At 31.6% G+C, this 13,707-nt stretch overlaps 2 protein-coding genes across 2 annotated transcripts, besides 5 other annotated features; both read left to right on the top strand.

Annotated features, from left to right (window-relative positions):
- Window positions 1-1,946: part of a mobile genetic element that runs on past the window's edge.
- A 2,645-nt stretch (window positions 1,947-4,591) lies between these two features.
- Window positions 4,592-4,640: a mobile genetic element.
- A 174-nt stretch (window positions 4,641-4,814) lies between these two features.
- Window positions 4,815-5,655: a mobile genetic element.
- A 2,325-nt stretch (window positions 5,656-7,980) lies between these two features.
- Window positions 7,981-8,853: a mobile genetic element.
- A 273-nt stretch (window positions 8,854-9,126) lies between these two features.
- Window positions 9,127-9,909: a mobile genetic element.
- A 372-nt stretch (window positions 9,910-10,281) lies between these two features.
- Window positions 10,282-10,861, top strand: TVAGG3_0620570 (uncharacterized protein; the record flags this gene model as incomplete). Its single annotated transcript, XM_001316307.1, has 1 exon — window positions 10,294-10,821. One exon carries the CDS (start codon window positions 10,294-10,296, stop codon window positions 10,819-10,821), a length of 528 nt encoding a protein of 175 aa, XP_001316342.1.
- A 342-nt stretch (window positions 10,862-11,203) lies between these two features.
- On the top strand, window positions 11,204-13,516 carry TVAGG3_0620560 (uncharacterized protein; the record flags this gene model as incomplete). Its single annotated transcript, XM_001316306.1, has 1 exon — window positions 11,204-13,516. One exon carries the CDS (start codon window positions 11,204-11,206, stop codon window positions 13,514-13,516), a length of 2,313 nt encoding a protein of 770 aa, XP_001316341.1.
- Between the last annotated feature and the right edge of the window lie 191 nt (window positions 13,517-13,707).

Below are 13,707 nucleotides of genomic sequence, written 5' to 3'. Positions count from 1 at the left end.
TCTTGCATTCAAATTTTCGCATGTGAACTTAACTGGGTCCCAAGCAGTTTCAGCAGCATTGAAATAATAGTTTACTTCATTGTTGAAGTTTGAGAAACCAAAGTCTAAGTCAACTTTGTCTTTGCAAAATTCGGCGAATGACGTTTGATTTGTTCCTTTACGTGTGTAATAGTGAATGGGTCTTGTGTTGGTGCAATGACTAAGTTATTTTTGCTTGGAGTAAGTTCGATAGAAATTTTTCCTGCCCAGTTTGGCCAAGTATCTTAAAAACCTGAAGATGAGGAAAGATGACAAAGGAACTCTAAGTTTCAGTTTTACTTTGGTTACTGCTGCTGCAGTTTGTCCAGAAAGGTTAACATAAACTCCTGGAACGTTTAGGGTCAAGTCTTCTTATTTTCTCAATATTTGCATACTGGTCTGTTTGTTCTCTAGCTTGTGGTTGTACTGAGTTTCTCAAAGCGAACCATTCATAGTTTTGCCCATTGTACTGTTTGAACTAAGTCAGAGTTAGAATATATCTTATATCCCATGAAAACTTCTGGAGATATTGGTATCCGACATAGAAAATTCCATTGCAACCTTTCTTGTCAGACAACTTGGCAGAAGGTTTTATTTCAATGTCTTGTTCCACGTATAAGAATGAGTTGTCAATAGAAATAATATGAAACCTGTCGCAAGCAATATCTACTGTTGTTGAAGAACCTTCTCCAAACTCACCTTTACGTTTCCATAAGAAACAGCAGTTGTATATTCGTAAGTTCCAGGAACTATTTCTGACCTTCTAATGGCATTGTCGCATTCGTTATACCATTCGGAAACATTTCCGTTCATGGCATCCAAAACTGTTGGCGTTATATTCTGAGCGGCGTACATTTCATATGGGTAAAAATATAGAATAGTTGGATTTATGTGTCATAATAGAACCCACTCGGACCAAGCTTTACTTTCTTCCTGACTGAGTTTTTTAACTCTTCTTTTTCCTTCATTGCCACTACTTTCACTAGATGAAGTTACTTCTTCACTACTTTCACTTTGTTCTACTCTTTCTTCTTTGGTGTCGCTTTTGGTAACTTGCCCTCTGCTTCAGTTGTTGCATCTTTGCCTCATGTTCACCTAGTATGTTGTAAATTTCCATGTCCTTTTTTGCCTTTGGGCTCTGGTCGCCCATCTCAGGTAACCTATATCCTAGAAAGATTTCGTCATAGTTTGTATTTGAGTCTTCGCGTATTGTTTGCATGACTCTTTCCTGAGTTTCCGGTTCAAGCTCTCAAACAGAGCTTGTCCATATGGAATAAGCTCGTTTCCAAATATATGTTTTTGTAGCCATTCTGGTTTTTCTTTCCATGTTACCAATAATATCTTTTGTGAATGGGAAAGCTTTTACCAATGTTTCAGTCTTGCGTCATTTTATCTGTAGTTGGTTTTATTTTTGTCAAGGAACATGTTTTTCAATAACTAACATTTCATTTGGTACTGTCCATTTGAGTTTTCTTAAATATTCATCCCTTCTCAGTTCATTGTCTGCAAAGTAAGTTTTTATGACATTTTGCAAACTTTCGTTTGCAAGGTCATGTACAATAGGTTCTCTTCCTTCTATCTCCCTAACTTTCTTTCTAAACTCTTCACCAAATATACCATCTCTATGGTTCTGTGTAGTTCTTTGAGATAAATGTTCTAGAACGTCAGGTGTTATATTTCCATCAGCCATGTTCATTTCATACTGGTCCAAAATATCTGCATCTTTCATATCTTTCAATGGCATTAAGCCGCGCTGAAAAACCAGCTATATCTGGTTCACCATTCACTTCCATTGCGTCTACAACTTCTTGGAATTGTGGTTGTAAGTTTATGAACCACCTATCCGGATTAGCTTTATGACCCCATCTCATTGTAGTTCCATAGTCTGCAGAAACAAAAGTAGGTTTGTTTCCATATTGGTTAGGTTCTGAATGAACTTTAAACAATGTTTCATTTCTATATGTTTTGGTGAAATTTAACCTTTTATTTTCACCGAGTTCAGCCAAAGATTGAACGTTATATGGTCGTAAGTAAAAAGGATTGTTGTATTTGCGTACACTTTCTTTCAGTTCTTCCATTCTATGCTGAATATTTTCATCTGATGTTGGAGTCTTTTGTATGTCGGCGAACATTTTTCGATATTCTTCTACTATGTCAGCCGAATTTTTCTTAGACTCTTGGAAAGATTCCATATTCTCCGCATACTCTTGTTGGGGGTCAAGATTTTTCGGCTGTTCCAAATCTTCATCTAGTTCTGTGAAGTTAGTTTCCAAAGGAGGGAACTTGTTCGTTTTCCTTCAGGCTCTTCTAGCTGTTGTTGCGAACTATTTCTTCCATGTCTGGTTGTATCTGAACTTTCTTCCTGTGGAGTTTCTTGTACCTCATCTGCTGGCATTTCATATATTCCGAGACGTTTTTAACAAGTTCCCTATTTAAGCCATCCGCATTCATAACCCTTTCTTCTTCGTTCCGTCTCTATTTTTTACGCGTTTCATGAAGATAGTTGAATTATCATTTATCTGACACCAAATATCTCGAGTAAATTCATCCATGTCATTTGGATGATATGCTATTAAATCATATCCCTTAGCGAGCTTGTATTTTCCAGGTTTGAAATTATATCCCATTTGGTGCTGAACCATAAAGCTAAATAGGTTCGGGTCAGTATTTCCTTCCTTGAACTTTCTAATAGCTTCTTTATATCTGTCACTAAAGTCAAGAGTATCTGGGTAACCATAATTTTCCTTAAGCATTTTTAAGAATTCTTGGTTTCCTTGTTCTCTACTTCTTTTATGTCCTTGCTCTGTTTGTGGTTGTGGTGCTGGATTTTGAACTGTTGGTTGTGGTGCTGGATTTTGAACTGTTGGTTGTGGTGCTGGATTTTGAACTGTTAGTTGTGGTGCAGTGTTTTGAACTGTTGGTTGTGGTGCAGTGTTTTGAACTGTTGGTTGTTGTGTTGGTTGTTGTGTTGGTTTTGGTGCATGCCTGTGTCTGTGTCCATGTGACGATGTAAATGTTTTAGGTAGTCCTGGTGCAGGTGCTTCTCTTGGAGGGTTTGGTGGTATATAAGTTCCACCAGCTGGCACATATGTTCCATCTGCAGCATAATGTCCTACCTGACTTTTCGTTCTTAAGAAAGCATTTACTAGGTCTGTTTTGGTCTGTTGTAACTCTTTTTCTTGACTTTCCACAACAGTTGCTCTAACGGCGTCATAGGCACTTTGAACTGCCTGTCTCGTTGCTGCATCTGTTATTTTCGTCATATTTTGTGCTACTTCTCTTAACTCGTTGTCGAAACCTTCAGACTTCAGTTTCTTTCCAGATGAGAAGTCGTTCACTAGTTTCACCTTACTATGAAGAGCTTCGAAGGCGTTCTTAAAGTCAGCATTCATTAAAGCTTCATTTGAACTGTCTTCATCCGCTTGTATTTTTGTCCTTATTGACCCTATAAGTTGGGCTGCTTTGGCGTTGGCTTGGGCATCTAACCAGTCATTATTAGCTTTTATATATTCTGCGCTTTTCATTGCCTTTTGCATGGCTGCGTCGTTATTTTTACTTTCTTGTGCTAAGTTTTCATACTGTACGGTTTGGTTTTGCAACTGTAAAAGTTTTTCTGCCTTTACATTTGCTTCAACTTCTTTTTTATACTCATCGCTATCCATATATGTCTTCAGGGCTTTTTGTTTTATTTCTTCATCTTTCAGTACTTTATATTGAGTAGTATGGTTTTTCAAATTTATAACATCTTGTTCCATTTTTGCTACTTCTGCTGCTTTTTCTGACACTTTTTTCGCATATTCCTCTGTACTTAGTTCTTTCAGTTGTTCTTCTTTCTTCTTTTTCTCTACGTTTAACTCATTGAGTTTCTTTGTGTGTCTGTCATATTCTAGTTTCTTTTCGTTTTCACTTATTTGTTTCTGTATGTCTATGTTTGACTTTTTGACATCTGTTATTTGATTTTTGAGTGAACTCAAATTCATTTGACTTTGAGGGTTATAAGCTGTTCCGTCTGCAGCTCCACCATAGCCTGCCATTTTCGCTAAAAGTGCCGCTCTTAAACCTCCACTCTGTGCACCAATAACTCGGTTTAAAAGCATAGGGTTGCTTGACATTTGTTGCAACATAGTGGGGTCATTCATCATTTGTTGTTGCAACTGTTGTTGTGGTGTCAGTTTTACTATTGGATGTTTCAATGCTCCCTTCCTCTTACGTATATTCTTACGTAGCTTACGTGGCATTTTAAGTGAAGTAAAAAACGGTTTTTGACAGATGTTTATATGACACTTTTTGTTCAGCACAAAAAACTACTCGGTCAAAGTGTTGTCAGTTTTGTAAAATAACCGTCCTATCTCATTCTATAAGGGGAAAAGGCTTCTCAAAGTATACTTCCTTGGAACGCCCGTAACTTTTCCTGTAGCGACGATAGACCCTTACTTGTCCGGACAAAGTTATACTAAACATCTTCAGGGCTAGAGGGCACGAAGTGCCTGGAGGCCCCACTACCTTTTTTTTTTATATTAAAATTAACATCTATATCTATATCAATATCTACACTATAAATTTTTTTATTCAATATCATAGATTTCAAAAATTTATTTCAATTTTAAATTAATTTATGGTTTTCATCAAAATTGTTTTTTATTAAAAAGCATGTTTCACAATTTTTACGGTTTCTTTCAAAAGTTATAAAAAGAGAGTCAATAAGAAATTTCAACGCTTCAAGAAGGAATCAAAGAAATTGACGAAGTTCCAGAATTTTATTCAACAATTCTTAATCAATTAACAAAAACTATACTGTTATAGACCGAAAATAGATTTTTTCAGTTTTCTCTTCAAATAATTGAAAGAATGATACTATTATAGGTTTATTATATTATATAGCATATAATCATGCTATAGCCGAAAATTATAAGTTTTGAGAAGATTGAATATAACACAAATAAATTTGAATGTAAGTTAAATTGCTTGTTGTTTTTAATAGCTATTTAATGAGAAATCCAATATTGCAAAATTCAAATTGAATGATTGAAAGAACAGAAAAAGTCATTCTTTTCAATTTCGAATATGTTTCATTGTATTTATAATTATATGGCAAATAAGATATTTAAACTTGATTTTTGAAGGAAAATTCACAAAATTGAAAAAATTCAAATAATTTTTATTCAAAAATAAACTAGTTATTTGAGTTTATTACTAATTATCTATTCAAACTACAAAGTTTGTAATTTAAAATATTTTGTGAGATCAGATTGAATTAATTCAAGGTTCTTTTCAATTAATATTAATGACCATATTACGCATTTTCGAACATTCTAAACCAAATATATAAAAATGGGAGAAGAATGTTAAATTTGCTAGACATGGGGGAGTTGTCTGCAAAGTTTTAGCTCTTATCTCTAACAAAAAATTAATTTTTAAAAAAAAGACCGAATACGTTTCACAGCGAGAAAAAAATAAAAGGCAAGATAGAATTTTCTATACATAAAGAAGTTGTTTACCGAGTTTTAGCTCTTATCTCTAACAAAAAATTAATTTTTAAAAAAAAGACCGAATACGTTTCACAGCGAGAAAAAAATAAAAGGCAAGATAGAATTTTCTATACATAAAGAAGTTGTTTACCGAGTTTTAGCTCTTATCTCTAACAAAAAATTAATTTTTAAAAAAAAGACCGAATACGTTTCACAGCGAGAAAAAAATAAAAGGCAAGATAGAATTTTCTATACATAAAGAAGTTGTTTACCGAGTTTTAGCTCTTATCTCTAACAAAAAATTAATTTTTAAAAAAAAGACCGAATACGTTTCACAGCGAGAAAAAAATAAAAGGCAAGATAGAATTTTCTAGACATAAAGAAGTTGTTTACCGAGTTTTAGCTCTTATCTCTAACAAAAAATTAATTTTTAAAAAAAAGACCGAATACGTTTCACAGCGAGAAAAAAATAAAAGGCAAGATAGAATTTTCTATACATAAAGAAGTTGTTTACCGAGTTTTAGCTCTTATCTCTAACAAAAAATTAATTTTTAAAAAAAAGACCGAATACGTTTCACAGCGAGAAAAAAATAAAAGGCAAGATAGAATTTTCTATACATAAAGAAGTTGTTTACCGAGTTTTAGCTCTTATCTCTAACAAAAAATTAATTTTTAAAAAAAAGACCGAATACGTTTCACAGCGAGAAAAAAATAAAAGGCAAGATAGAATTTTCTAGACATAAAGAAGTTGTTTACCGAGTTTTAGCTCTTATCTCTAACAAAAAATTAATTTTTAAAAAAAAGACCGAATACGTTTCACAGCGAGAAAAAAATAAAAGGCAAGATAGAATTTTCTAGACATAAAGAAGTTGTTTACCGAGTTTAGCTCTTATCTCTAACAAAAAATTAATTTTTAAAAAAAAGACCGAATACGTTTCACAGCGAGAAAAAAATAAAAGGCAAGATAGAATTTTCTAGACATAAAGAAGTTGTTTACCGAGTTTTAGCTCTTATCTCTAACAAAAAATTAATTTTTAAAAAAAAGACCGAATACGTTTCACAGCGAGAAAAAAATAAAAGGCAAGATAGAATTTTCTAGACATAAAGAAGTTGTTTACCGAGTTTTAGCTCTTATCTCTAACAAAAAATTAATTTTTAAAAAAAAGACCGAATACGTTTCACAGCGAGAAAAAATAAAAGGCAAGATAGAATTTTCTAGACATAAAGAAGTTGTTTACCGAGTTTTAGCTCTTATCTCTAACAAAAAATTAATTTTTAAAAAAAAGACCGAATACGTTTCACAGCGAGAAAAAAATAAAGGCAAGATAGAATTTTCTATACATAAAGAAGTTGTTTACCGAGTTTTAGCTCTTATCTCTAACAAAAAATTAATTTTTAAAAAAAACCGAATACGTTTCACAGCGAGAAAAAAATAAAAGGCAAGATAGAATTTCTATACATAAAGAAGTTGTTTACCGAGTTTTAGCTCTTATCTCTAACAAAAAATTAATTTTTAAAAAAAAAGACCGAATACGTTTCACAGCGAGAAAAAAATAAAAGGCAAGATAGAATTTTCTAGACATAAAGAAGTTGTTTACGCGAGTTTTAGCTCTTATCTCTAACAAAAAATTAATTTTTAAAAAAAAGACCGAATACGTTTCACAGCGAGAAAAAATAAAAGGCAAGATAGAATTTTCTATACATAAAGAAGTTGTTTACCGAGTTTTAGCTCTTATCTCTAAAAAAAATTAATTTTTAAAAAAAAGACCGAATACGTTTCACAGCGAGAAAAAATAAAAGGCAAGATAGAATTTTCTATACATAAAGAAGTTGTTTACCGAGTTTTAGCTCTTATCTCTAACAAAAAATTAATTTTTAAAAAAAAGACCGAATACGTTTCACAGCGAGAAAAAAATAAAGGCAAGATAGAATTTTCTAGACATAAAGAAGTTGTTTACCGAGTTTTAGCTCTTATCTCTAACAAAAAATTAATTTTTAAAAAAAAGACCGAATACGTTTCACAGCGAGAAAAAAATAAAAGGCAAGATAGAATTTTCTAGACATAAAGAAGTTGTCTACCAAGTGTCAGCTGTTACTTCTTCTCAATACTGATATAAAATAAAAATCTTTATTATTTATTTAACCTTTCTTGTTTCATTAAACTTCATTTATTTTATATTATAGTTTTATTCTTTTAGCTAATTGTAAAATAATCTAATTTTATATCATCATTTTACCGGATTATTCTTCAGTACATCGATTGTGTATCTAAAATAATATCATTATCCTTATTCTGTTTTTTCCAAAATTCTTTTAAATGTCTTTTTTGGTTAGATTACTTTATACTTTTTACTTTTATTTTTTAATTTCAAAAAAAAATTGGTGATTGTTCTATTCTGTTACAATGTGCATTATCATATTCTAATGAATTATTCATTACATACATTTAAAAAAACTTGTTAAAAATGAAATTAAAAAATTATGTTTATTATTACGCTGTGAATGTGTCAACAGCGGTCATGCCTGTATCTGTATCCCATATTTGCCACAACCTTTCTGTATCTGCATTTGTGTATTTCGGTTTCAGCTGATACATTTGATTTGGCGTGTAATTTGTTCCAGTTAATGGATTAATTGGGAGATCTTCATGCGGTGTGTTATTATTGTACTCCCAAATAAAGGCAGGAATAGCCTGAATGCTTTGGCAGCGCTCCAATGTCGGCCAGAATCTCTCAATCTTCCCATTTTGGTAGGGAGAATGAGAGTCTGTATGCCGCCATTGGACGCCCCAAAGATCAAGTAGATCTTGAAAGGCGCCCCTATTTTCTGAACCGTTGTCGGTCCAGAAACAATAAGGGGCGCCAAATTCAATGAAGGCGGAAGCCGCAACGTTCGCTGTCGTCGCTGCCAGCATATCTGGTATTTGTATACACGCTAGGACTTTGCGGCTAAAATCGTCGATTATGCCATAAATATACTGGCCACGAACACCCCTAAAATAATGAACATCTGCGTGCCAGATAAGATTGGGTGAAAGCGCCCAATATCTTACTGCTGTTTCTGGCCCGGCATGCTCTAATCGCGTCTTGGTGAAATGATTTTCTTTGAAGTATCTGCGTACTTCTCTATAAGATACATCAATTTGTTGTAATTTCAAACGTTTCCATTGTTTTGTTTGACCACAGGGAAAGGCCCAGTGGTCATGTATCACAGCAAGAGCTTTGATTTGGTCGTAGGGATTGACCCTACGACCTTTCTTGCCTTTAGGCAATGGGATATTCTGTAAGCTAAATTGATTTTGTAAAAAGATTTTGAAACATCTAAATATTTGAAATCATTTGATTGAAGGGTTGGGGCGATGGGAACATGGGTGCAAGCTTCTTCCCATGTCATTTTACCTTCTTCAATCTGATTGGAAATACCAATTAGGTAAATTCGATCGACATACCCTTTGTAAGGATTCATTCTAATGAAGTACGTTAACAATCAAAATATTCTATAAGTGTCTAGTATGGAATTCAAAAGAATAAAGAAAATGGTAACGTAAATAAACGTATTATGAAATAATTTATAATTAAAATGAAAAAAGAAAAAATAATAAGTAAAGTGACTGGAAATTAAAATGAAAATCAGTGTACAGTTTTATTTTTTTCTCGCTGTGAAACGTATTCGGTCTTTTTTTTAAAAATTAATTTTTTGTTAGAGATAAGAGCTAAAACTCGGTAAACAACTTCTTTATGTCTAGAAAATTCTATCTTGCCTTTTATTTTTTTCTCGCTGTGAAACGTATTCGGTCTTTTTTTTAAAAATTAATTTTTTGTTAGAGATAAGAGCTAAAACTTTGCAGACAACTCCCCCATGTCTAGCAAATTTAACATTCGTCTCCCATTTTTATATATTTGGTTTAGAATGTTCGAAAATGCGTAATATGGTCATTAATATTAATTGAAAAGAACCTTGAATTAATTCAATCTGATCTCACAAAATATTTTAAATTACAAACTTTGTAGTTTGAATAGATAATTAGTATTAAACTCAAATAACTAGTTTATTTTTGAATAAAAATTATTTGAATTTTTTCAATTTTGTGAATTTTGCTTCAAAAATCAAGTTTAAATATCTTATTTGCCATATAATTATAAATACAATGAAACATATTCGAAATTGAAAAGAATGACTTTTTCTGTTCTTTCAATCATTCAATTTGAATTTTGCAATATTGGATTTCTCATTAAATAGCTATTAAAAACAACAAGCAATTTAACTTACATTCAAATTTATTTGTGTTATATTCAATCTTCTCAAAACTTATAATTTTCGGCTATAGCATGATTATATGCTATATAATATAATAAACCTATAATAGTATCATTCTTTCAATTATTTGAAGAGAAAACTGAAAAAATCTATTTTCGGTCTATAACAATTCGGCCAAACTAAGGATCTCAAATATTCTATTGAAAAAGTTTTTAACAAATTTTTATCGAATCATTGTCAACCATTAAGTAAAAATATGTATATCTATCTTAAACGATAATTTAATTTTCTGAGAAAATCAAAATAAAATTGACTACTAATTTATAATTTGTTAATATTATTTATATTTGTTGATAGTAATACAAGATATTTTTACTGAGCTGGCCCGTTAGGTTTTCAAAATTTTTGTGTACCACTTTTCTTTGTTTCAATATCAAGGTTATTAAAATATATTAGATTAATATTGCATATGATTCACGAAATTAAAAATGAGTCATAATTTCAATTTTCAACGATTATATTCAAAATAGCATTTATCCTCTTATTTTAAATGTCTCAGAGACAATCCAACGAACTACAGACTGCCAAGGATTCCCTCTTGTCTGAGATGAATTTTCCCGGCGGAGGATGGCATCTCCAAAACATTACTTCTATCAAACATTGCGTCGAAAATTTCAAGATTTCAGACACAAGACTTTTTATTCTTGAAATTGTTAACCATATGCGAAATCCTAAAGCCACATGTACCATGAAATTTAAATTAGCTCAACTCCTCAATCTTCTAAAATCATTTAATATTCGAGGATTTGATGAAATAATGATAGAATTCAGAAATCAAATCCTAAATTCGTACATTTATTTAGGAGACCAACAGCTTGGCGACGCGGCTGTAAAAATGATAAATAATTTATGGAATATTCCATTAGCCGTTAAACCCCCTCCCCGTCAAGGTCTTAGACTACAGAGGATCAAGATTAATACTCCTTCAGCAAATGTTCTTCGAAGGATAAGTATACAAGAATTTCCATATATTGGTGATAATTTACGCAGCTCATCACCACCGCCTTTTTCTGAATAGAATAGTTAGTATATATTTGTTTGTCAATTTACATTTTTATTTTTTCCATGAAATATAAAATTTTTTTTTCTAAATTACATGGCTTGAAACACCATATATTTGGAGATCAGCAATAATCTTTTAGAGCTGGATTAAGTTCTCATGCAGATAAAAATTTCACAGTTTATTTCATTATAAACTGGAAGCTTCAATAGCTAGTCTAGATTCCGTTCACTACTTAGAAGCAAAATTTTGCTATTTGAGCTTAAAACTTTGAGATCAATTTTAAGCCACATTAGAATTTTATACACAAAGCGATATCTTTGCAATAATTCGGTATTGATGGATTATAAGTGCAGAGTAAGTAGTAAATTTGAAAAATTAAGTTCTCTTTTTTCGTTGGATGAATCATGAATATTTTTTGCAATTAGATCCATTATCTATTTTACCAAAACAAGCAACTGAAGAAAGCATTGTTCGTGACTACAACCTAAAAGAGATCAAATTCTTAAACAATCCAGAGTTAATCGATAAACTTTTATATCCTTTTAAAGTCATTATCGGTAAAGCTCTTAAATTAACGTCCCCTCATCTAGAAATGTCATTAGATTTAATATTAAGATGCATTTCTTTCTTAGAAAGCAATAATTCAAAAATAATTTTTTCGAAATTTGCAGCAAATCTTATTTACATGATCAACAACGGAGTATATTTCCCTGTGTACAGACCTATGCAATTACAGTTAGCAAAAATTGCTTTAAATAGCGAAAATATCGAATTAAAAAAGATTTATTTGGTTTTAGTTGCATTCAACAACCAATCACTTCATTACAAAACTCAATGGATACAAGAGATGCCGGATTCATTAGTCCAACTTCTCTCTGGCGTTCTTTTTAAAGAGCCAGAGAATCAATTAGCTCTGTCATTGATTCTTCCATACATGGCCAAGAAGTTTTCGCCAAATGAGATCAAATACAACAAGCAGTGCCAGTATTTTCCCGGTCCAATTGAGTTTTTAAGGGGATATTCGAAGTATTCACAAAACGATAGAAATTACATGAACCAAATACTAAGATTGGCATATTTCTTTACATTTCCACTCTTTTCGCAAGATTTCAACAAATCACAAGATTATTTTGTCAAATTAGGAAAATTTGTTGAACTCAGTGACTCAGCAAGGTCATCCTTCTTGTATTCCATCTATATTTCCTTCTTAAGTCCAGAAAACGTCACAATAATTCCAACATTTTTCCAAAACTTGAGAAATCCAGCGGGAAGAAGTATAATGGCTTCACTGTTCACATACATCAAGTCTGAAGAGTATTCTTTGTTAATTTCCAAATTTGGATATTTATTCTTTCAATTCTTTTACACAAATAGAAAATACATACCAGAAGACTTCATTTTGAGTCTTGAGCCACTTAATTTTGAGTTATCCAACTTCATTTTGGATTTTGAAAAAATATCTCCTTCAAAAAACACAAATTTATACCTTCAGAGTGTTTATAATGCCATTATTCGCTTTTCTTCATTCGATTTCACAACAATGAGGTCGATTATTGAAGAAAATTCCATAAGAATTTTGAAAATAATTTATAATGTACGTAATCTCATATTTAATGTACCAAATCTGTATTCAATCATCACAATGGACTACATGTTTCAGATATTTACCCTATTTTTTGACTTTTTAGGCAAAATTTTTGATGATTTTTCATCTCATGTTTCAATTCTCAACGAAGCCAATGCTGACAGCATTCTTTTGTGTCTGAAATACATCATGCTTGCCCAGATACCTGATTCCAAGTCTGATTCGATCAATTTTCATGCAAATCAAGCTTATAATTCAATAATTACATTTATTTCGAAAAACAAAGACCAATTTAGGCGAGTACTTCTATTCCATTACAGACCATCCCTCATTTTACCTCTTCTTGTCATTGCAAATCACGTAAAATTGCCAGAATTTATGTTATTAAAGCTTTTGTCGTACGCTTCTCATGCAACTACCTTTGCAATGATATCTTCTGCCACTGTTATGTTGAAAAACCTTCCAATCAACAAAGAAATCGCAAATGGATTAATAAATGAGTCAATAAAGAGGAGTTTGACCAAAAAGAACGATGAAGCATTAAGATCTTTAGAGACTTATTTATATTTCATTGCAATATTGATTGAATTTTCACCACATATTGTTTCATTTTTAATTGAGTCACCAAACTACGATGTTTTCATCAATTCTATCAAGAATGCGATATTTAATTCAAAGCACAACGAAACTTATATTGCTTTGGCTCCATTTTTGATACTTTTGAGAAATCTCAAAGTTATTAACCCTTCTGTAACAATTGAGTTGCCATACGAAGAGATTTTCACTCTCAGTTGCATAAAGGCCCTTCAAAAGTACGGAGCTGAAGCTTTAATCGACATTTTTATTCAAGATTTTATTCTTCAGCAGAAACCATATACTTTTGATCTCCAATTGAAGTTACTGAGCAAATACAAGATCAACAATGTCAAAACTCTTCAAGATTTGATTGATCAGAAATCTGTTGACATTGTTCAGCCAGTTTTTGAGAAGAAGGACATTCAATACATTCCTTGGCAGTTCAGACACAAATATTTCGATGAAATAATGACTGGAAAGAAAGTTTGCTTTGCAAAACTTTTGAATTTGAATCCAGACCAAATTCCTTCTTCAGATGAAGAACCATGAACATGAATTTGTTGTTTTATTGTTATTCTGATTTTGATTTATAAAGATATAGAAATAAAATACTATTTTTCTTTTATTTAACTATTGACACTGTATTAAATGATTACATAAATGACAATACATATTGAAATTAATTGGGAAAGAATGAACAAAGATACTTTTAAAAAAAAGATTTAATAATATAAGATACA

This window comes from Trichomonas vaginalis, chromosome III, assembly GCF_026262505.1.
Source record: "Trichomonas vaginalis G3 chromosome III, whole genome shotgun sequence".
NCBI classification, from domain to species: domain Eukaryota; phylum Parabasalia; order Trichomonadida; family Trichomonadidae; genus Trichomonas; species Trichomonas vaginalis.
Note: the sequence above shows the minus strand (reverse complement) of the source record. Positions and strands in the feature narration are given on the sequence as shown.